Source organism: Chiloscyllium plagiosum, unplaced genomic scaffold (assembly GCF_037043375.1).
Source record: "Chiloscyllium plagiosum isolate Xiang-an unplaced genomic scaffold, Cpla_swu_hap1 HiC_scaffold_4, whole genome shotgun sequence".
Lineage (NCBI taxonomy): Eukaryota > Metazoa > Chordata > Chondrichthyes > Orectolobiformes > Hemiscylliidae > Chiloscyllium > Chiloscyllium plagiosum.
In genome coordinates, this window is record NW_028270142.1 from 25138221 (window position 1) to 25160094 (window position 21874).

Here is a 21874-nt window from a genome sequence, read left to right on the forward strand (position 1 = left end):
CTTTTCCAACATTCCATGGGCAGTGACTACCTGCACACTCGATCCTTAGAGATTTGTAATGATTACAACACATCATCATGACTCATTCCACACTAACTTATTGAACAGTTCAGCACTTTAATACCACACTATGGCACTCGCTGATATCTGAGATAGTACCATTGCTGCTGGGTGACTTTGAACACATGAACAAGTAGCCACTTCAGGCATAAGAACAGTTTGTATCACGTGGCTCATCGTTTGTTGTCTTAGTGCTTACTTACTTTGCACTTACTTTGATGCTCACAGTATCTTTGCTTTGCTTTTCCTTCAGTGTGGGTGGAAAGCCAGGCAGCTTGTATGTTTTCTAGCAGCGAACAGTCAAGGGGATGGACACTCTGATGTCCAGCACCATGCTCTGTCAATGTCACACCTCCAGCATCTGCCAGTAGATTACACAGCAAACATATCACAGATGCTTCAACTAACTGGCCCTGTCAGAAAGTCACTGTCTGAATGCTTAGACCGATGAAATGGGATTGTAGTCAGTCAGGTCCATCCTCAGTTATGGATAGTGTTGAGATAGTTCGAGTAAGCGAATAGCTACATAGAATTTCAATACACTATGTTGATAAAATATGATTTGGAGATGCCGGTGTTGGACTGGGGTGTACAAAGTTAAAAATCATACAACACCAGGTTATAGTCCAACAGGTTTAATTGGAAGCACACTAGCTTTCGGAGCGACGCTCCTTTACCTGATGAAGGAGCGTCGCTCCGAAAGCTAGTGTGCTTCCAACTGAACCTGTTGGACTATAACCTGGTGTTGTGTGATGTTTAACTTGATAAAATATGATAACCTTTTCACCAGAGTTTGCTTTTGGGTATAGTTTCAGGTTTCATGTAAGTAGATTATTGTCATTCAGATGAAATGTTATGCCTCTCTCAATTTTAATAATTCTGGAGAGATAGGAAGGTGTTGTGGAACAATATATGCGCCGTCGTACATGCCTAACACAGCATTAGTATTCATGTCCTTTAACATTTCATCTGTACTTTGTAATTATAGCAATCAAGCATAATTATCAACACTTTCTATCTATATGACTGGTGACAAAACAGATTTCTACATATGATAGTAAGCAATCTAACTCTGGAAATCAAATTATTATACAATTACACAAACGCTAATTAGAGGAGGGAAAAGTGCTGGCATATATGAGAGTGCATTTCTGAAGACATCAAAATCTCCCAAACAGATAAAACAATTGAAGTACCAGCAACAGGAGAATGTACTCAATATTTTAAAAGAAAACATATTCATAGAGAAAACAAAGAAATAATAAGTTTCAAATAAGATCGTACTTTGTTTCAGAATTAAGACTTCACAACTGAAAATATCCACATATTTCTGAATAATTTATATTTGATAAAAACAGTCAAAATTACTGATCTTGTTCAATCTAAAATATATAATAAAGCTTAAATGTGAGTAATTAATATCTATTATATAATAGAAATATGAATATCACAATTATTTTCCTGAAGATTCGACATGTAAGATATACCTTCCCCAAACCAATATTATGTGTATTTGTGGGAAATTGCTTGCAAAGGTGAAACATGAAATGAACAAAAATGTACAATGTTCAAAAACAGAAGCACATTCAATGTTTCTTTGCTCTGTTGTCTTCTGCATTCGCAGTCAATGTAAATATCAGTATTTTAATAAATGGCAACTGACTATGGAGGTCTTTCGCATCACTCTAGGACCTGATGTCCAAAGAAGGTGGGTACATAACATGGCCAAAAATACTGAATTATTAACTAGTAAATCCTGCCATGACAATGCCAGGTGATAAGAGCGTGAGTGATTCTTGGTCACCCATACAATGAAAAGAAATTGGAACCTCTGCCACCATTATTCATTGCTCCATCGAGAATGCAAATCAGAATGTATGTTGCCACAGAAACTTAGACATCTTGAGGGCCGAGTTGAATGAATGTTGGATGTGGATCAGATTGTTGCCTAAAGCATGGGTGGGCAATTACCCTTCGAGCTGGGATGGATGCATGACCTGTCTCCTTGTCCTACTTATGGTAGAGCTTGAGGCACTATGGGTAAGACTTTCCTCCAGACAGCATTCTCAAAAAAGAAAACTGACAATAATCAAAAAGTACACCATTCTAATTTTATTGGAAACCTATGATGCAATCTGACAGGTATTACAACTGGTCAATTCCTCTGTTATAAAGTATGGATACATTTGTGATTGCACAAAATATTTAGTAATAATGAGGCTCCAAGAAATGAAACTCTTTCCTTCTTATTCTTCTTACACTTCAATGTTAAGTTGGGCACTGACTGGAGATTAAGGCTATAATTAGACTACTAATGTAGCAATGGTGCAAAGTAAAAACAATTCATTCTGACACTGCAACTGTAATGCAAATACATATTTACAAGTATTAAGGTGTATTAGCCTACTATTGAGCGAAAATAAAACTGCAATTTCTTTTTGTTTTGGAATATTTGAAAGTTTTGTTTCAATAATGCTCCCTTTTTGCTTAATTCTTCAAATGATCTGTTTATTTCGAACACAAACTGTTAGTACCATCACATCTCTTGGCAATATTTCTGTAACTCCAATGTTATCTTCAGGTCAACATAATCAGCTTTGAAGATTGGTTGTACCTTAATTTCATGCAAATGTTTCTTTTTTTTTAATATTGACACACACCAGTAAATATATCACAGACAACTGGGCATCAAATGAGTAAAGCATTAATTGCTAGCTGACAGAAGCAATTTTGCCAGGGGCTTTCAATCCTCACAAGTGGAACAAATGGCATCAAATGTCATAATTATTCTAACTGTAGCATTACAGTCAATGAGAATTTCGAGGATCATATACTGCACAGATGGTTCAGAATAGGGGAATAGCGTGGAAAACTGACCATCAAACAGGATAGCAGAAGAAACTGAAATTGGGTGCAGGAAATTCTGTCGCTGTCAAGTATAAAAGAGAAAGTGAGATGACTTGGATGAGGATGGCCTTGAGCAATATAGTGGCGTACTGGATCAAAAGAGAATTTGAGTTGTGTGTTAGAGTAATAGCAGTAGTTAAAAAAAAAAATGATTCACAGGTAAACAGACAACCTTTGACCCATTTGCAACAAAGTGGGTTGTCACAAAGCAGAACAAGTTACCAAGCTAAAGTGAAGGACAGGAAGTAACCAAAAATCATAATCCATTTTGAAATCGCTAATGCACATAGAATTAAGTTTTAGCTGTAGCAGAGGGAGCTTTTTGCTGCTAGAAACTAAATAGATGAACAAGAACTCAAGAGTGGCAATCCTTGATTGCTTTCTGCACAAAATGTGGGCCACTTCCAATTAGAAAGATCAATGTTTGACTAAGGCTACTGCGTGAGACAGATAGATTCATTGTTGGGGCATTGGGTTATTCAGGAATAAGACAAAGCTATAATCATAGTAGTAGTCATTATCTGAAACAAACATATCCAAGTCCTTGGAGAGAAGAAAAATAAAGCAATTGGGGAGGATTTAAATGGACATGGCAGGAGTTGAGACAAGGGCCAGAGTTGAGACTGGTGAAGGAGAGCAAGATTAATAAAGCAGTGTGAATAGAAGCCAAAAGATGGGGTAAAATAAATATGAATAAAATATTATCAGAGAAGAAAGGCTAAGGAGGAAACTTTGAGATAGTGAGTGATAAAGAAAGGTTTTGCCTTCAGGCAGATTTAGGGTAGGTGATCAGTGGTGAATTCAAGCTGCTCACCATCAGTCCGAGGCCTGAGCTATTTTAATAACCCAGCCTTGCATAAATTTAATTGCCAGTAGCTGACTTGTTTGGAACATATGGTTTCTAATGGCCACATGCATAGTTAAAGTAGACCTACATCATTTAATGCAGTGGGTCTCCTTTTAGTGTCCTGAAACTAATTTTCTGAGAATCAAGCAATAAGATATTCTGAAACTCCCAAATCCTTGCAAATCAGCAGCAATAAAGCAGAGTGATGTTGTAGTCCCTCAGGTGGCAGGAGACAGACTTTACAGCAGGCCTGGCAAAGGCTGACAAAGTGAACTCACAGACCATTGTTCCCAAGACATGGGTTCACCATCACAAGTGCTTCAACAACCTGGGCCAGACAACAAATACGGCAATAATGCTGCTGGGTCTCCATTTAAACAATAGATAATAGACAATAGGTGCAGGAGTAGGCCATTCTGCCCTTCGAGCCTGCACCACCATTCATTATGATCATGGCTGATCATCCTCAATCAGTATCCTGGTCCTGTCTTATTTCCATAACCCTTGATTCCACAAACCTTGAGAGCTCTATCCAACTCTTTCTTAAACGAATCCAGAGACTGGGTCTCCACTGCCCTTTGGGGCAGAGCATTCCACACACCCACCACTCTCTGGGTGAAGAAGTTTCTCCTCATCTCTGTCCTAAATGGCCTACCCTTTATTTTTAAGCTGTGTCCTCTGGCTCGGGACTCACGCATCAGCGGAAACATGTTTCCTGCCTCCAGAGTATCCAATCCTTTAATTTCTCTGCATTAAGCTCACCACAGCATTCTTAGCATCTTCTTCCCTCAGAACTCAAAGTATTTCCCTCCTTTACCCTATTTGCTTCTCTTCCAATCACAGTGAGACATTGAACTAGCTCTCCTCAATATTTTAATAATACATTGTCAAGACAACAGGAAAGAACAGAATTCTGCTTTCATGTTGCTCAAGTGTTTCATTTCTTTTATGTCACATTCCATATTTCCAGAGCCACTATCTGCCTCCAAAAACTGTACCGATTCAGTTCTGATTGCAAGAGGCATTGGAGAGCTTGCAAAGGAATGTCATTCCATTTCCAAGAATAAGGAGCAATCTGCCTCAATATTATGTAACATGCTGGTGCAAGATAACAAAAATATATTGCAGACATTACTCATTTATTAGAAGAAATATAAGAAGCTGTTACATCACATACTTGATATTATTTGAACAATAGCTGAAGGATTAGGCCATTTGGTCTATCTATTCTATTCCACCATCTCCTTTTGTCCATTTTTCTGCCTCCCTCCTCTCCCATAACCTCTGATTTTCTGTAGATCAAAAATCTGTCTAAATCAGCCTTGAAGATTTTCAAAAACCCAGCCTCCACAGTTCCAGAGGAAGGATTCCAAAGTGAATGACCTTCTGAAAGGAGAAATTACTAAACATTAGAAGTTAACTACTGGTTAGAAAGAGTCCAGGCAAGTACGTTTCTGGCCAGAGTTTTATTTCTATTCACATACCACAAGTTCCAACACCACTGATTATTTGTTCTCTGTATACATGGTTATTTTTAAATAAAACCCTGTTCAGGCATGTTATGACACACCTCTTGGGCAGATGTGACTTCAACCCAGACTTTCTGACCAAGAGTTTAAGACACTACCACTGCGCCAAAAGATACTTCCTCATGTATATTCAGTCAGATGCCCACCCAATTATATCTTAATTGACATACATAAATCATCAGTACCCGAGTTCCACTTGGTGTTAGGCATTTGTGCTGGACCTAATCAGATGATAATGAATTGTCTTTCCTTTTAATTTTTTTTAAATAGTTAATATAGAGACAACTATTAAATATAACATATGATAACAGAGTGCAGAATTAAAACATCATGAAAAAGATACATATCAGATTTGAAAGATTAACTTTTCTTCTCATTCCACAGGTGCTACCAGACCTGGTTAGCTTCTCCAGCAATTTCTATTTTTATTACAGCCCTGAGCCTCTGACACTGCAACACAACCTTCAACATCCTCAACTCCTGGATTCCATCTCTAATACCCATTTGCCTATGACTCTACCTGATTATCCTGTTTTCCCATCTGTTCTCTTACCTATCTGCAATCCTGTCCGAAACCACTTGGCCCCTTTACTCTTTCACCCATCCACAATCCACAATCTCTTCACCCAACAAACCTACACAGACTAAATCTGTTTATAAACTAAACATTCATACTTGTGATATATATAGCAAAGGTTAGCCGATTGTTATGAAGGTGTAGAGGTATGCTGCACCTTTAAGAGAGTTGAAAAGTTGGCAAGGACTGACTGCAGGCACAGAGATTGCTGAAGAATTTAAAATGTAATATTTGACTGTGAAACAAATAGTGCAGTTTCATTGCCATGGAACAAAAACAAATTCAAATTCTGCCAATCAGTTTACATGGTGCCCCAGACACCAAAATCCAATCAAATTTGAATTTAATGTTTTGATGACATCAAACCAATGAGGTGATCTGATGTTTTGGGTATAAAATCAGACATTATGAACAGTTAGGGGGAGAACTGCCAAGAAGACCAACTTGTATAGACTGCTAGCTGAATAGCTCTCTGAAAGGTACCTGTTCATATGAAAGATCTGTGAAGCAGAATACTGAAGAAAAGCTGACAAAGGAAAATCTACAAAGGAAGATACAAAGAGAAGATTTGACAGCTGACTGATCTTGAACTTTGATTTTTTTGTAAATCTTAATCGGGGTTTTTAATCGGGCCCGTATTATAAAGTTGGGAGGTAAAAGATAGGTTTAAGAGAAAGGAGTTGTAAATAGTTGCTGATTTTAATATTCCCTGTTGGACTTAAAGAATAAAATTGTTAATGTTTATTTTAAATAGTGACCTCTGGGATGGTTCTTTGCCTCTTGAAATTTAACAGATTATGGCACAAGGTAAGCTTTTTTGTGATTCTGGATCAGTGGTGCTGGAAGAGCACAGCAATTCAGGCAGCATCCGAGGACAGGCAAAATCGACGTTTCGGGCAAAAGCCCTTCATCAGGTGAGTTGGTTTTAAATTAGCAGAGGAGTTTACCCCGTGTTGTAACAGTATTACATTGTTATATTATTGTCACTCTCACAAAGCATTTCACAGGGTCATCTGTTCACTTTACAAAAATCTTTCCTTGACCATGATACATAGGTCCCCTTATTTACTTAATCCAGAAGCAATGTTATCCTGCAGCCTTTTAAAACCACAGTCAGGAAGCATGAACTTGAACATGCTATTTTTTTTTTAAAATCCTATTGGTTACAGGGGCTTTAGTGGAGATGTTACGGCACTATTCAATCTGTTGGTTTCAAAACTGACATTATTTTCAGTAAGCTAGCCAGTCAAAAAGCCACAGAAAAGACTGACTGCAACTGAAGACTATACATAATAAATTTATACTGCATCATGCTTGCTTCATCTAAATGAGCTCTACTGTCATAGAGCTATTTCATCTGAATCACTGGATTCAACTGAAATCGGATTCTGTGAAATTTCTTTTTGTCCTCCTAAGGCAAACAAATTCATAATTAGAAGATTACAAAGTGTATCATTAAATTCTGGACAATACAATCCATTAGCTGCTGAAGGACTGAACTAAGTTCAATCATACACACTGCAACTTACATAACCAAGTTAATACTTAACTTTTCAAGTGATATATGGAATATTCTTTGCTCTACCCAAATGTCCTCCCTCACCTCTGTTAGTGTTACTTTGATGCCTCTTTCAGTACCATCTCCTGCACTCAAAATGATTGAAAATAATCACCAACTTTGCTCCCACATTTCACAGCCTCAACTTCCCTATTTCCATTTCAGGGACAGGCCATTAACCAAGTCCACTGGTTCCACTGACTCACTGACTCCACTTGAGTAACTTCTCTAACCCTAGTTACAGAAGGGCTGTATTACATTCTCATAATTTATCTGATTATATCATAGTTGTTCTGCTAAAGACACTTTCCTTACCAGGCTTCAAATATGTCTTGTTTTCATCACAACCTCCAAATGTTTCTTATTTCCTAATTTTCCTCTCAATTTTTCCCCTTCCTGGCAGATGCATAGTTTGGTTCCCTTTGTCCTTACCTTTCATCCAATCTTCCTCTAATTTGAAGAGATCATCCTCCATCATCGAGTATTGCACAGGGACCAGCCCCTCTGTGACATCTTAGTTCACCCTTCAAATTCCACAAACCATTTTACTTTCTCAGGGCACCTTCTCGTGAAAGTGTCGGAGATGCAAAACTGCCTTTTATTCATGCCTTTTCACTAATGACAGAAATATACACTACTTCTAGTTAAAACTGTGATTTACATCTACTTCTTTTAACTGAGTGCTTTCTATTCATTGCTTACAATGCTGTCTCCTTTTCACCATGTTCGTTAATTGCTTTGAAAGACACCTCCATTTAGTCAATAAGCAGATTCCTTGCACCATCATTCCTCTTGTCAATGCTGTCAGTCATAGCTCAGTTGGTGGCACACTTACATCTGAACCATTCATTGTCGGTTCAATTCACACTTCTGGACAAGAATAAAATCTATCGTTAAGTGCAGTCCTCAAGGTACTCACTACTTCCAACACAGAAAAAAAAAACAGAACAGGGCAGTGAGATTAATCAGCAACAAAAGAATTATAAATTGAGTACAGCAGAGGAGGCGGCCATTTGACCTGCTTCATCTATTTCAATTCTCTGGTAAAAGTAATCACCTTGTCCCACTCAGGTGCCTATTCCATGTTGGCCTGTTAAATATTTTGCTTCAGGTAGTTATCCAACTCTCTTTGGAAGACTATGATTAAATCTACTTCCACCATACTCTTGAGCAGAACATTCCAGATTCTAACTCCCCACCAACTTATTTAATTGAAAGGCTGTTGATGATCACTTTAAATTGTGATAGTGAGGATTGCTTTCCACTGTTGAATGCAATGTTCACTTATGAAAGTTTAACAGAGGGAGTTATCAAGAGTGATGGTGTCCAAAATGACAATGTTGACTTGAAATCACTATTACTTACCAACAGATATCACATTCTGCCTGCCCAGAATAAATCTAAAGATCACTCCTTACACTTACACAAATACACTCAGTAAGATGGCATTTGGAATGACCTGAACAGAAATAACAAAAGGTACAGACACTTCAAATCCCTGCTTCACAGTTATGTGTTTATATACAGCAGTTAATTAGGTATCAAAAAAAAAACATGATAAGTCATTTGAGACTATATTCAAATGACCACAACTGAGTTTTGGGGTCAAGTGATTATGAGTCCAATATTAGACATTCTAAATTGACTCACAGCTAGAGGAATCAGGCTAGACAAAAAAATTGGCCAAACTAAATTAAAGAGCAGCCAACAGCTTTCAGTGACAACTAACAATAGAAACCAAGGTCAAAAAGGTTCAAGGGGAATCAGTTACAACCAGCCCAAGGGTAGTGTATTATAAAAGTACTGATCAGACTTTCTGGCACCTTGACTTCCAGCCAGTCCTGAAGGATATGCACTGTATACCTCCTTGGCATGGCAACAGTGAAGGTGCACACACCTAAAAGCCACCAGCTCAGCGAAAACTCGTGACAGAAGACCATGTAGTAATGCAAGAAGATCCAAGGGAAGATCTGCCCTGATCTGAGAGATCCACGTTTGTGGAAGAGAGCCAGCCCTACATTGGAGACAAAGGAGATTCCAACAGCCCAGCTCAAACATATGGATTGCTGGGGGTAGTATCCTTTCTCAGATGGATAGTGTTAGATAAAGAGAGAATATTGTAGGAATTTGTGAAGTGTTCACATAATGCTTTTAATAAGGGATATTTTGTGAATAAAACCAACTGGAATCACAAACCATGTGACTCCCACTGACAAGAGTGCTTGGGTAGAGGTTTTCCTTAAATACATAAACCATTCAAAGTGTCCAAAGCATGGATAACAGTTTACTATTGCAATCAAGGTAAGTAATTATACTGTTGCTGATTGATCATCAGTTTGAAGTCCGTCAAATTGGTATAATCTGGTAAAACAGTTAAATTCTTGTTCTAGCGCCAGAGAATAACATGATCCATTTCAGAGAACATTACACTCAGTATCTCCAGGAAAGACAAACTATTTAATTCTTCCTTTCAAGATATATTTAACTCAAACATAAGTAAATAATTGCCAGAAGACTAGTAATTTAAAAACTTTTTGCAAGGAAACAGAAATATTATTTACTTACCATATTGACGGTGGCTCTGATCCTTCAATTTCTAAGTAATCATATTTTTCTTCAAGCTGAAAATCTGTAAAAATGAGTGAGATGGTGTCGCCAAGCTCAGCTGCAATAGTCCAGGTGCAGTCTGCATTGTTATAATATTCACCAGGAAAGTTTGGCGAGGAAATAATGCCACTAGATCCTTGCAGGGTTCCACCACAGCCATCTTCAACTGGTTAGAAAATGAAAATATTTTGTTAGCATACATTTCTACAACACAACAGCAGCAACAACAACATGCATTTATGTAGTGCCTTTAACACAATAACAAATCTTAATTCAACTTGCAAGAGTGTAAACAATCTGTAAAGTTTAAACGAAAAGGAAATGCAGTATAGTCAATCAGAAGCTGGAAATGTCTTCAAGGAGGAAGACTTGTGTATAATTTCAAAATTTGCCGTGACATGAATCTCAACAATGTGATCTTTAATATGGAGAAGAGCAAAAGATTTCAGGAGAATGTGGATGGACTGGTAAAATTAAATGACACTTGGTAAATGAAATTGATTGCAGGAAAAAAATGGGCAAATGAATATTGGTAGGGAGAATGACAAGAGAGAAACAAAACTAAATGGTCCAGTTTTTAAGCAGGTGTAAGAACAGAGGGTTCTAGAGTATTCACCAATCTTTGAAGGTGGTAGGGCATGTTGAGAAGGTGATTAAAATGAGCACATATTTTCATATTTTATGCCTAAGAACAAAACTAAGGACAAAATGCTGAATATTTGTAAAACAAATTGGTTAAGCCCTCAGCAACGATGACCACGAATTATGTTCACTGTCAGATACCAGACTTCAAGAAGGATTAACACGTTAGTGTGGGTGAAGAAGGCATTTACTAGAATGGAATGAGAGACTTCGTATGGTGAGAGCAAAGTGAATTAGTTGTCCTTCATAAAGCAAAGACCTTTAAGTAGAGATTTTATACAACTGTTCTTGAAACAGAAACAAATTGCTAGTGAATCTCAGCAGGTCTGGCAGCATTTGTGGGAAGAAAGCAAAGTTAACATTATGAGTCCAGTGACACTTAATTAGAACTCAAACCATTAACTCTGCTTTCTTCCCACAGATGCTGCCAAACCTGCTGAGTTTTGCCAACAAAATCTGTTTTTGTTCCAGATCTCCAGCATCCCCAGTTCCTGGTCTTACTTTGTTCAAAGTCATGAATGATTTTGAGCGAGTAATTATAGAGAAGTTGTTTCCAGTAGCGGAAGGGTCAGTAATGAGAAGACACAGATTTAAAGCAAGTTGCAGATGAATCAGCGATGGCACAAGGAAAACCAATAGTTATGCAGCAAATTATAATGCTCTTGTCTATATTTTCTGAAAGAGTAGTGGAAACAGATGTAACATTGGTTGTCATCCATTTACCAAAGCAAAAGTCAAACTGTCAAGCTGTTTACATACATTTCATAGTGAAATACAAACTAAAGTCTGCTCTCTCCATTTCCTAAGCAACTCTCCTTACTAGGGAGAAAACTACCACCACATAACTGCCTGAATGAGCATTTGCTGCATTATATTATCTCCAGAGCACATCCTGGTTCATTCTTAAAATATCATAATTTAGAACCTTGTCAGCTGATTAACAACTTTCAAAAAGAAATTGGATAAATTAAAGATTTAAAGGGCATTGAGGGAAGACTGGACATTGGGGCTGGTTGAAAAGATCATTCAAAGTGTTGGCACTGGTGTAATGCATTAAATGGCCTTAAAATGTTACATAAGTCTACAACTCTACAGTAATTAGCCACAAAATAGCGTTTTATAGTTTAGTCCTTTAGAATGAATGATATTCAGAAATGCATTTAATTAACATTGAACTGTAATTCAAACTTAACTTATTTATATAATACACATCAACTCACAGAAAAGAAACATTATCATTGAAAGAATCAAAACATGTTTCAATCAAACTACTGCATCATACAAGAGTAAAGGATCATTAGCTCTTCTTAGCGACATAAAACCAATACACTAATCCTATTGCTCATTTTGTGCAGATTTTGCTCTTCTTTGGAACAAAAATCTGACCTTCATTTTGAAAGATGATCTTCTATTAGTGACAAATCATTGATAGAACCAGATAATAATGAGCTATAAATAAAACTTTAATTCTCAAGTGGAACCAATAATAAATCTTTATTGTTAAAACATTGAAAGGAGCATATCATCAGAATATAAAATATATCTGTTCTTCATGGTCAGTGCCTCAGTTCCTAACATTCAGTGTCATTTTTATCATAAATCACAACAGAATGAAGCCTATAATAGAATTTTCTATTTGCATTAATTGCGTATCGAGTTCAGTAGAGACTGTAGATAATCACTGCGATACAAGATCTCAGAAGTAAATCTGAAATCTTGGTCCAATTGATAGTGAATTTATCTCCAAAGAAAATGCTTTTGTGCAAAAAAAGGCCAATTGCTAAAAAGCTTATTTGTTCCACTCTATTGCATTTGTCAGCTGTAGTACTTAATTTTGATCAAGTTTGGCTTGGCTTGGCTTGACGAAAAGTGAGGAATTAAACAAGGTCAACTTTTCAATTAATGATTATGACCCATATTTTCTACCTGTTTCTAAACAGCTTGACTTTTGCATAAGCACTTCATAATTTATTTGGTAAGCATCATTATAACACATGTGAACCTAACAAATGATTCAGGGAAAGTCAAAGGACTGAGTTTTCCTAAATTTTAGCTGAGGATCAATCATAAGATATGTGATGCGGAAGGGGGAGTGTTCCCTCCCTGAGTCCGAGCAAACCACTCTCATGCAGTCTTGCACTCAGCATGGTGGATGTGTTTAGCAGTGGTGGAACCTTCTGATGTTCATGTGACTGGTGATATATTTAATTCCCAGCTGCACACTGTTTCGAACACTTCGAGTCCTGGCTGCAGTTACCAGCTGGGTCATGCGGTATTCATGTCTGGAGGAAAGGGTAGCAAAACCACAAGGAGGTTAATGCCATATGCACTTGTCTAGGTCAATACCATCATCTTCTTTCTTCTTACTCATATTCACTCTAACTCTGCCATTGCATTCACCACCCACCATGGCTGATGGCACCACTCTCAATCTTTCATGTAGCACCATTTGACTATGGCTCTCACCAATCCCATCGACCTGAATTACTAATCTACCATGGCCTCTGTGCTTCCTCATCACTCATTTGGGACACCGCACTTCATCTTTTTTTCAAAGTCAACAACAGACCAGCTCCTTGACTGACAATAGTTCCTCTTCAATGAACTCACGACTACTTCACTTAGATTTCCAGACAGAACCATTTGGTTGAAGAACAATCAGTGTATTTGCCCTATGATCTGCTGGCACATTCTGTAGACATTGACATAGCAAGGTGCCACTTAGCAATGTGATTACCCCATCTATTCTTCACAATCATAAGTTGCCTGGCTTTCCGTCTGCACTAAACGGCAAGGCAAAGCAAGACTACTAGGAGTCTGAAAGTTCTGAATGAAGCAGCAACGTGTTAAAAGAAAGGCGAGGCAGAGATGCTTTGGGCATCCAAGTAAGCACAAAGTGAGTGAGCATTAAGAAAGCAAGCTAAGAGTTTTAAGATGCACCTTGTTCTGACGCATGAGGTGCCAGTCTAACCCTGTGCTCAAAGTAGCCTAGCACTGCAATGTCAGTGAAAAAAGTGCAGTAAAGTTAGTCTGAAATATACCTATGACGCTGTAGTGAGACTTTGCAGACCAACCTCCATGGATGAAGGTCAAGATGGTCATTGCCCATGGATCATGCCTGAGGAGGGCACGCCAGCATGAATGCCTGGAAAAGATGCCTGTTGAAGCCACCAGGTTACTGTTCTGACTTTCAAGTCAGGAATTCGCACTGTCTAGTTTCTCACCAAGAAAAATAGCAGCCTCCACATAAAGGAGGAGAGATTTGATAATAATGATAAGTTAATGCATGCAATATAATCTTCACTGCTTACTACTGAGATTCTCATCTCACTACTGAAACCTTGAGTAGAAAACTTAACCTCTCTTTCCTGTTGTCGAGAATATCATTTTTTTCCCATTCTCACTGCATTCTCCCAACATTATAATCAGTGTCCAAGTCATTCAGAGTCTGAAAACAATTTTGTTCTTAATTTTTAAATAATATGTTATCAATTTTGAAATAAAAGTTGATAAAATTAAAAGCATTTTCACCAAGAATGTCCTTCAAATTATAACTATGAATAAGTTTTTAAAAAGTTTCAGAATTGGAAACAAATTATAAATACCACCTGATGAAAGATGAGTCCACCTCACTTACAGTGCCACATTTGACCAAAGAATGTTAAGGCTTTGGAGAGAGTGCAGAAATAAGATTCAAATGTGCCAGGGATAGGGGATCTCTATGAGTGAAGATCCTAGAGACACTGGAATTATTGCTCTTCAAGCAGAGTGGTGTTTATAATTACGAGGGGCTTTGATAGTATAGCTCAGAATAAACTGTACCCACTAGCAGGAAAGTTTCCCAATAGAGATCACAGAATTAAAATCAATGCATAGAAAGACAAGCACCAGGTCGAGATTTGTACTTCTTACTCATTAGGTGTATCATGCCACGATGCACAGTCTTGATACTATGAGATATTCTGGTGTAATACCTGGGCACCAAACCACTGGTGACTTATGGCTAGATTTCAATGCTTCCAACAGCCCTCCTTCCCAAACAAAAACAGAAATTGCTGGAAAAAAACTCAGCAGGTCTGGTAGCACTTACAGAGAGAAAGCGGAATTAATAATAAATCCAGTGACCTTCTTCAGAACTGATAATATCTAGGAAACTGTGGCATATTTTGAAAGTAGGGATGGGAGATGGAGCCTGGAAAGAGAGAACAACTGTTAGGTAGACAAAGCCACAGGTGCTCGTTTGCCAGAGAATGACAGGCTTGCCTGTCTTACCTCATGAATCTCTTATTCCACCCCTATGGTGCCACTTGCCCAATTCCTCATGGGGTAATGTGGGACTATGAAACATAGCTTAAAAAGAAATAGTTTCTGATTTACAGTGGAGATGCAGTAGAATTTCTTCTCTTCTTCGAATGTGATCACTGTTTGGATTTGTGTCTGAAAGCAAGCAGTCAAAGCTTACACATTGATTATTTTTTATTGCTGAGTTTGACAAATTTTGATTGATATGGTTGTCAAGGATTTTAGCAGCATGCAAATAAGAGGTGGTCAGGAAACATTCAGATTAATGATTATTTTACAGAACAGCTGATAAGACCCAATGAGCTGAAACGTTTGTGCCTGTTCTTAGTTCTTAAGATCTTATTATCAGCAAACTCTTCCCTCCCTGTAAGGCACTGTTTTGTATTTAACAAAATTGTGACATTCTTCCATTGCCCTGAACTTTTTTCTTTAGATTTATAAATTTCTCCTCTCCTGACCACTTCCATCTCCCCTGCCAGGCATCCTACTAGCTTACATGGCAATTTTGCTTCAGGATTTTGGTTATCAAGAGTGTTTAAGCTGACATCCTCCCTTTTGTTAATTATTTGTGATCTACCTGTTCAGACATGATATGACACACCTTTGGGGCAGGTGGGACTTGAGCATGAACCTTCTGTCGTACAATAGCCTCTTTCTTCCCAATGCTATTGAAATTATGTTAATTTATGATAATTAACTACATCTCTGGCTATAATCCTTAGCTGCAGTTTGAAATTATGCCTTGAAAAGAATTTCACAGCATGTAGAAACAAGCCATATTAGATAATTGTTGTGATAAAAAATTGAATAATCTTCTTCTTTAACCTATTTCAGTAATGAGTGCTTGTTTCCCCAAATGATTTCAAATAATATTCAAATATAACTTTAAATTTTTTTCTGAGATGAATTTTCATAGGGAATCTACTTGAAAGTATTTATTTTTACTGACACATTCACGAAGTTTCACTTATCACTGCAGATATAAAATAACATAGAGCTGAATCTTACAGTTTTGTATAAGTCCAAGTTCCCTCGACAATTTTGGAGCGATTTAACTCAGCAAGTGTTCTTGCTATCTCTTACCAAGCTTGTCTCATTAATGACCTCTCATAGCACAACGCATCTCTTGCAATGTGATTTTCTCCACATCTTACCACATGCCATTATCAGAACAACTTACTACACAGAGGATACCCCAGAATTCACTGGGAATCCCTTGCACCTATGCCATCTTTAAATTTAAACAATCATTAAACCGTGTCAACTGGCATCTTACTGAGTCTAGCAAAATTCTTGCCACACTGCTTGTGAAAATCGTAAAAGATGGTTTGAGTTACTCTAATTGTCAATCCAGGCATCAATGGATTGGTTGCCTAATTCTACCACATGTGTCACCACAGCCCACATTGTTCAGACTCCTATACAATTCCACTCATAGTGATTCATGCCTCGCTTTTTTCAAAGTGAAATCACCTGCAATAAATGTCACAGAACTATGACATATTAGTGTGTAGAATGTCGTTAAAAATGCATTTCTTCCAACATTCCCATTTTCATTTTAAAAATTGCATGCACGATTATGTGCAGTTCCAAATTATAGAATTATAAAGAAAATCATTGCTCCTTAACAAACACTTCCTTGCACTGCATTTCACGCATTATCTTTAGAGTTCAGGTCTTTTAAAGTCACGACTGGCTATTCATCTAGTCTTGCTGTGGTGAAGTTCCTTCTCCAGGAATTTTAATTTCCACGGTGAGCACTCGATCAGAGCAAAATACATTTTGCATTGATTGGCACAAGTTGCCTTGTCTAAATTTGTCAGTATTTTTTGACATCCTGCTTTAAATTTTAGTAATAACCCTTCAATATCCGCCCATACTCCATTAAATAATTCTTCAAAAATTGGCATAAGTATCAAAGCTGCTGAACTGATTACATGTTGCAGCTTTCCTACTACTAGCATATGTGATACATTTACAAAACTGCACTAAATCATCACAAACTCCTGGCCAGTTAAAATAAATCTTCATGCCTGAGTTTTTCATATTCCTATCTTCCTGCTATAGGAACTTCATCTGCTACTTGCACTATCTTCCTACTATTTCTGGTCAGTACCACTGTTTGATGAACAACTGCACATTTTTTATCTGCAGGTCTGTGATGATGCTTCTACTTCAGCATCAAAATTTCACTTTCAGCATCATAACACTTTGGAACACCTTCAGACTTAGCTTCAGTGTGAACTATGTTTGCTAATTTATTTAACACTAGGCTTGCTTCCAGAGCCTCAATTAAAGGAGACTCACCAAACTTCTCTTTTGCACTATTCTCATTCTTAATAAGAATGTCAGGTACCTTAACACCTGCTTGTGGTATTACTGAGAGTTCTGATAATGAACTTTGTTTAGCGATTGCTCTAGTCACCACACATAATGGAAAAATACCTCGAAACTGTCTGCAACTGTTCTGTCTCTTTAGTCTCAAATTGTCTTACTGGGGTTAAAAGCAAAACAATGTCTTTCATTCCTATCAAATCATTCCCCAGAAGTAAATCAACTCCATCGATCAGTAATTTCTTAACTAACCTAACTCTCACTAGCGAAAAAGTGAGGACTGCAGATGCTGGAGGTCAGAGCTGAAAATGTATTGCTGGAAAAGCGCAGCAGGTCAGGCAGCATCCAAGGAGCAGGAGAATCGACAAGGAGCAGGAGTTTTGGGCATGAGCCCTTCTTCAGGAATGAGGAAAGTGTGCCAAGCAGGCTAAGATAAGAGGTAGGGAGGAGGGACTTGGGGGAGGGGCGTTGGAAATGCGATAGGTGGAAGGAGGTTAAGGTGAGGGTGATAAGGTGAGGGTGATAGGCTGGAGTGGGGGTGGGGGCGGAGAGGTCAGGAAGAAGATTGCAGGTTAGGAAGGTGATGCTGAGTTCGAGGGCTGGGACTGAGACAAGGTGGGGGGAGGGGAAATGAGGAAACTGGAGAAATCTGAGTTCATCCCTTGAGGTTGGAGGGTTCCTAGGCGGAAGATGAGGCGCTCTTCCTCCAGCCGTCGTATTGCTATGGTCTGGCGATGGAGGAGTCCAAGGACCTGCATGTCCTTGGGGGAGTTGAAGTGTTGAGCCACGGGGTGGTTGGATTGGTTGGTCCGGGTGTCCCAGAGGTGTTCTCTGAAATGTTCTGCACATAGGCGGCCTGTCTCCCCAATATAGAGGAGGCCACATCGGGTGCAGCAGATGCAGTAAAAAATGCGTTTGGAGGTGCAGGTGAATTTGTGGTGGATATGGAAGGATCCCTTGGGGCCTTGGAGGGAAGTAAGGGGGGGAGGTGTGGGCGTAAGTTTTGCATTTCTTGCAGTTGCAGGGGAAGGTGCCGGGAGTGGAGGTTGGTTTGGTGGGATCTGATGAGGGAGTCACGGCGGGAGTGGTCTTTTCGGAATGCTGATATGGGAGGGGAGGGAAATATATCCCTGGTGGTGGGGTCCATTTGGAGGTGGCGGAAATGACGACGGATGATACGATGGATATGGAGGTTGGTGGGGTGGTAGGTGAGGACCAGTGGAGAGCATCGTTGACCACATCTGGGGGGAAATTGTGGTCTTTGAAGAAAGCGGCCATCTGGGTTGTTCGGTATTGGAACTGGTCCTCCTGGGAGCAGATGCGGCGGAGACGAAGGAATTGGGAATATGGGATGGAATTTTTACAGGGGGCAGGGTGGGAGGAGGTGTAGTCTAGGTAGCTGTGGGAGTCGGTCGGTTTATATTAAATGTCCATGTTGATTCGGTCGCCCGAGATAGAAATGGAGAGGTCTAGGAAGGGGAGGGAGGAGTCTGAGATCGTCCAGGTAAATTTGAGGTCAGGGTGGAAGGTGTTAGTGAAGTGGATGAACTGTTCAACCTCCTCGTGGGAGCACGAGGCAGCGCCGATACAGTCATCGATGTAGCGAAGGAAAAGGTGGGGGGTGGTGCCAGTGTAGCTGCGGAAGATGGACTGTTCCACATATCCTACGAAAAGGCAGGCATAGCTGGGGCCCATGTGGGTGCCTATGGCTACTCCTTTGGTTTGGAGGAAGTGGGAGGATTGGAAAGAGAAGTTGTTCAGAGTGAGGACCAGTTCAGTCAGTCGATGGAGGGTGTCAGTGGAAGGGTACTGGTTGGTACGGCGGGAAAGGAAGAAGCGGAGGGCTTTGAGTCCTTCATGATGGGGGATGGAGGTGTACAGGCACTGGATGCACCTTCCTAACCTGCAATCTTCTTCCTGACCTCTCCGCCCCCACCCACACTCCAGCCTTATCACCCTCACCTTATCACCCTCACCTTAACCTCCTTCCACCTATCGCATTTCCAATCCCCCTCCCCTAAGTCCCTCCTCCCTCCCTTTTATCTTAGCCTGCTTGGCACGCTTTCCTCATTCCTGAAGAAGGGCTCATGTCCGAAACGTCGATTTTCCTGCTCCTTGGATGCTGCCTGACCTGCTGCACTTTTCCAGCAACACATTTTCAGCTCTGATCTCCAGCACCTGCAGTCTCATTCATTTTATTTTGTCACATTTTATTTGAACTTTGTACAATGGAACTGGCATATGCTCTCCAACTGTCCCATTGACAACACCTTGGTTTTCAATTAATTTTCTACAGGGAAACTAAATCCTTCTCCAACCAGATGTTTGAATAGCTCCTGCATCTGTCAGAGTAGTTATAAGCATCGATGCTTCCTTTGAAGAAACAGGGTTATCTTCCCTTTTGATAAAATCCCTTCATCTCTCTCATTTACCTTATGAACTTCTGCCCTGATAGCAATGTCTCCATCCAGTCTCTTAGTTGAAGTTAAAACTACATGGCCTTTTCTTTCTGAGTTGTTTTTCAGACTCAGTCTTATGAATACCAACCCATTCCATGTTTTTCTCTTTCAAATTCCAGCATTCTGAATGAATGTTTTTCACCTCCACCCTCAATAGCTTCCTTTCTGATCTCAGCAGGAGACCTTGGGAATGCCAAGATATCCATTCCTTAACTTGGCTTCTTGCCTTCTCTCCTTTTCTATTCCTTTCAACTTTATGATGCTGACAGAAAAAAGATTTAGTTTTATGGTTTTAGCGAGCAATTGCGAGTCCTTTTTGCTGCCTGCCTAGCAGTTGCAACCCTATGGTCCTAAACAAAAGTTCTTATTATGGAATCTAGTGAATATTTTTAGTTCCTGTAAGAGAATTACCTCTGAGAGCTTTGTAAGTGTAACTCTATAACACTCTTCTCCATCTATCAATATTACTTGGCTTAATACTTTCAAATTCAGACTGATTCCTTTAATTCCAGAATCTTTCCCAATGTGCAGCCAATAAAGTCTTCTTGATTAACAAGCAGGAGGCTGGAAGAACACAGCAAGCCAGGCAGCATCAAGAGGTAGAGAAGTCAATGTTTCAGGTGTAACCCTTCTTCAGGACTGGGGATGGGAGTAAGGGGAGCTGTAGGTATAGGGAATGGGGGGGCGCAGGGTGGTGAAGTGGGGATAGGTGGGCACATGTAGACTTCTCCAGCCTCCTGCTTGTCAACCTTGGATCCCAGCACCTGTAATTTCTTTGCCTCTAATATAGTCTACTTCGCTACATAATAATCCTGAGAAAGTTCCTCTAATATTGAAGCATATATTTCCTGTGTATAATTTGGCAAATTAATCTGCATGAGCAGTGTCCAGTCTTCTCTTGCCCACTTCATTTGTCTTGCCTTTTTCTCAAATGGCACAAACAATGCCTCCAATATCCTTTTCCTCAAATTTTGATAGGCCCTGTCCAAACATACACAATTTCTTACTTGACTTTATGATTCACATTCTCCCCAATAAAGTCTGCATTAGTACATGTTTCAGCTGTGCCATTTTAAATATTCATACAGTCTTGCTTTCTCTTCTCTTTGCAATTCTAATTCCACTTTACTCATTTTCATTCTTTTCAATTCTATTTCCCTTTCCTTATCTCTCTATCCTTTTCTTATCTTTATTTTTCCCTCCATAATTCCATTTTGTTTTTCATTATCTCCTCACACTCAACCTTCTTTAACTGAACATCACCTGATTATGACATCTCACTTCCCCAAAGTATTCAGAATCTTTTGTATCTTTCTCAAAATCCAGGTGCTGTGCTAATAGCACAATTGTCTCTGCCCTTTTAGTTTTGTCAGACAAGGTTATCTTGATTGTAGCTACCAAGTGGAAAAATCTCTGTTTTGAAATTTTCTTTCAGACTGCCAGGGACAACTCTGCAACCTGTGTGGAATCCTTTGTTGTTTCCAATGCCAAGTCTTAATTGCAGTACAGAACCTGTGTTTTCCTTCAACTTTATTATTTAGCAAACCACACTCAAATCATCAATACCTTTGTTTCTAATTCAACCCAATACTGGCCAAAATACCCCAGACCTTTTCTACAAACAAACTGGGTAGTGCACTATCCCATTATTCCTATTGTTATAGGGTCATACAGCACGGAAACAGACCGCTCAGTCCGACTCATCCACGCTGATCAGTCATCCCAATCTGACCTATCCATTTGCCAGCATTTGGCTCATATCCCTCTAAACCTTTCCTATTCATTGAGGTGCCTTTTAAATATTGTAATTTTATCTGCCTCTGCCACTTCCTCAGGCGCTTGTTCCATACATGCACCATCCTCTGTGTGAAAAAGTTACTCCTCAGGTCCTTTTTAAATCTTTCCCGTCTCACCCTAAACCTGGTATCCTCTAGTTTTGGATTCCGCAACCCTAGGAAAATAATCTTGCTAATTATCCTATCGATGCCTCTTGTGATTTTATACAGGATTTTTTTTATATATTGTGCACAGCACCATGGTTTATCCCACTTT

General features: G+C 39.2%; 1 protein-coding gene across 3 annotated transcripts in view; it reads right to left on the minus strand.

Moving 5' to 3' along the window:
• The window catches only part of csmd3b (CUB and Sushi multiple domains 3b), a 1935846-nt gene that overhangs the window by 1001605 nt on the left and 912367 nt on the right, over positions 1-21874 (minus strand). For all 3 annotated transcript variants that reach the window (XM_087986040.1, XM_087986041.1, XM_087986039.1), the window contains exon 5: positions 10044-10251. In XM_087986040.1, coding sequence (XP_087842166.1) covers positions 10044-10251 — 208 coding nt within the window. The remainder of the gene's footprint in view (positions 1-10043; positions 10252-21874) is intronic.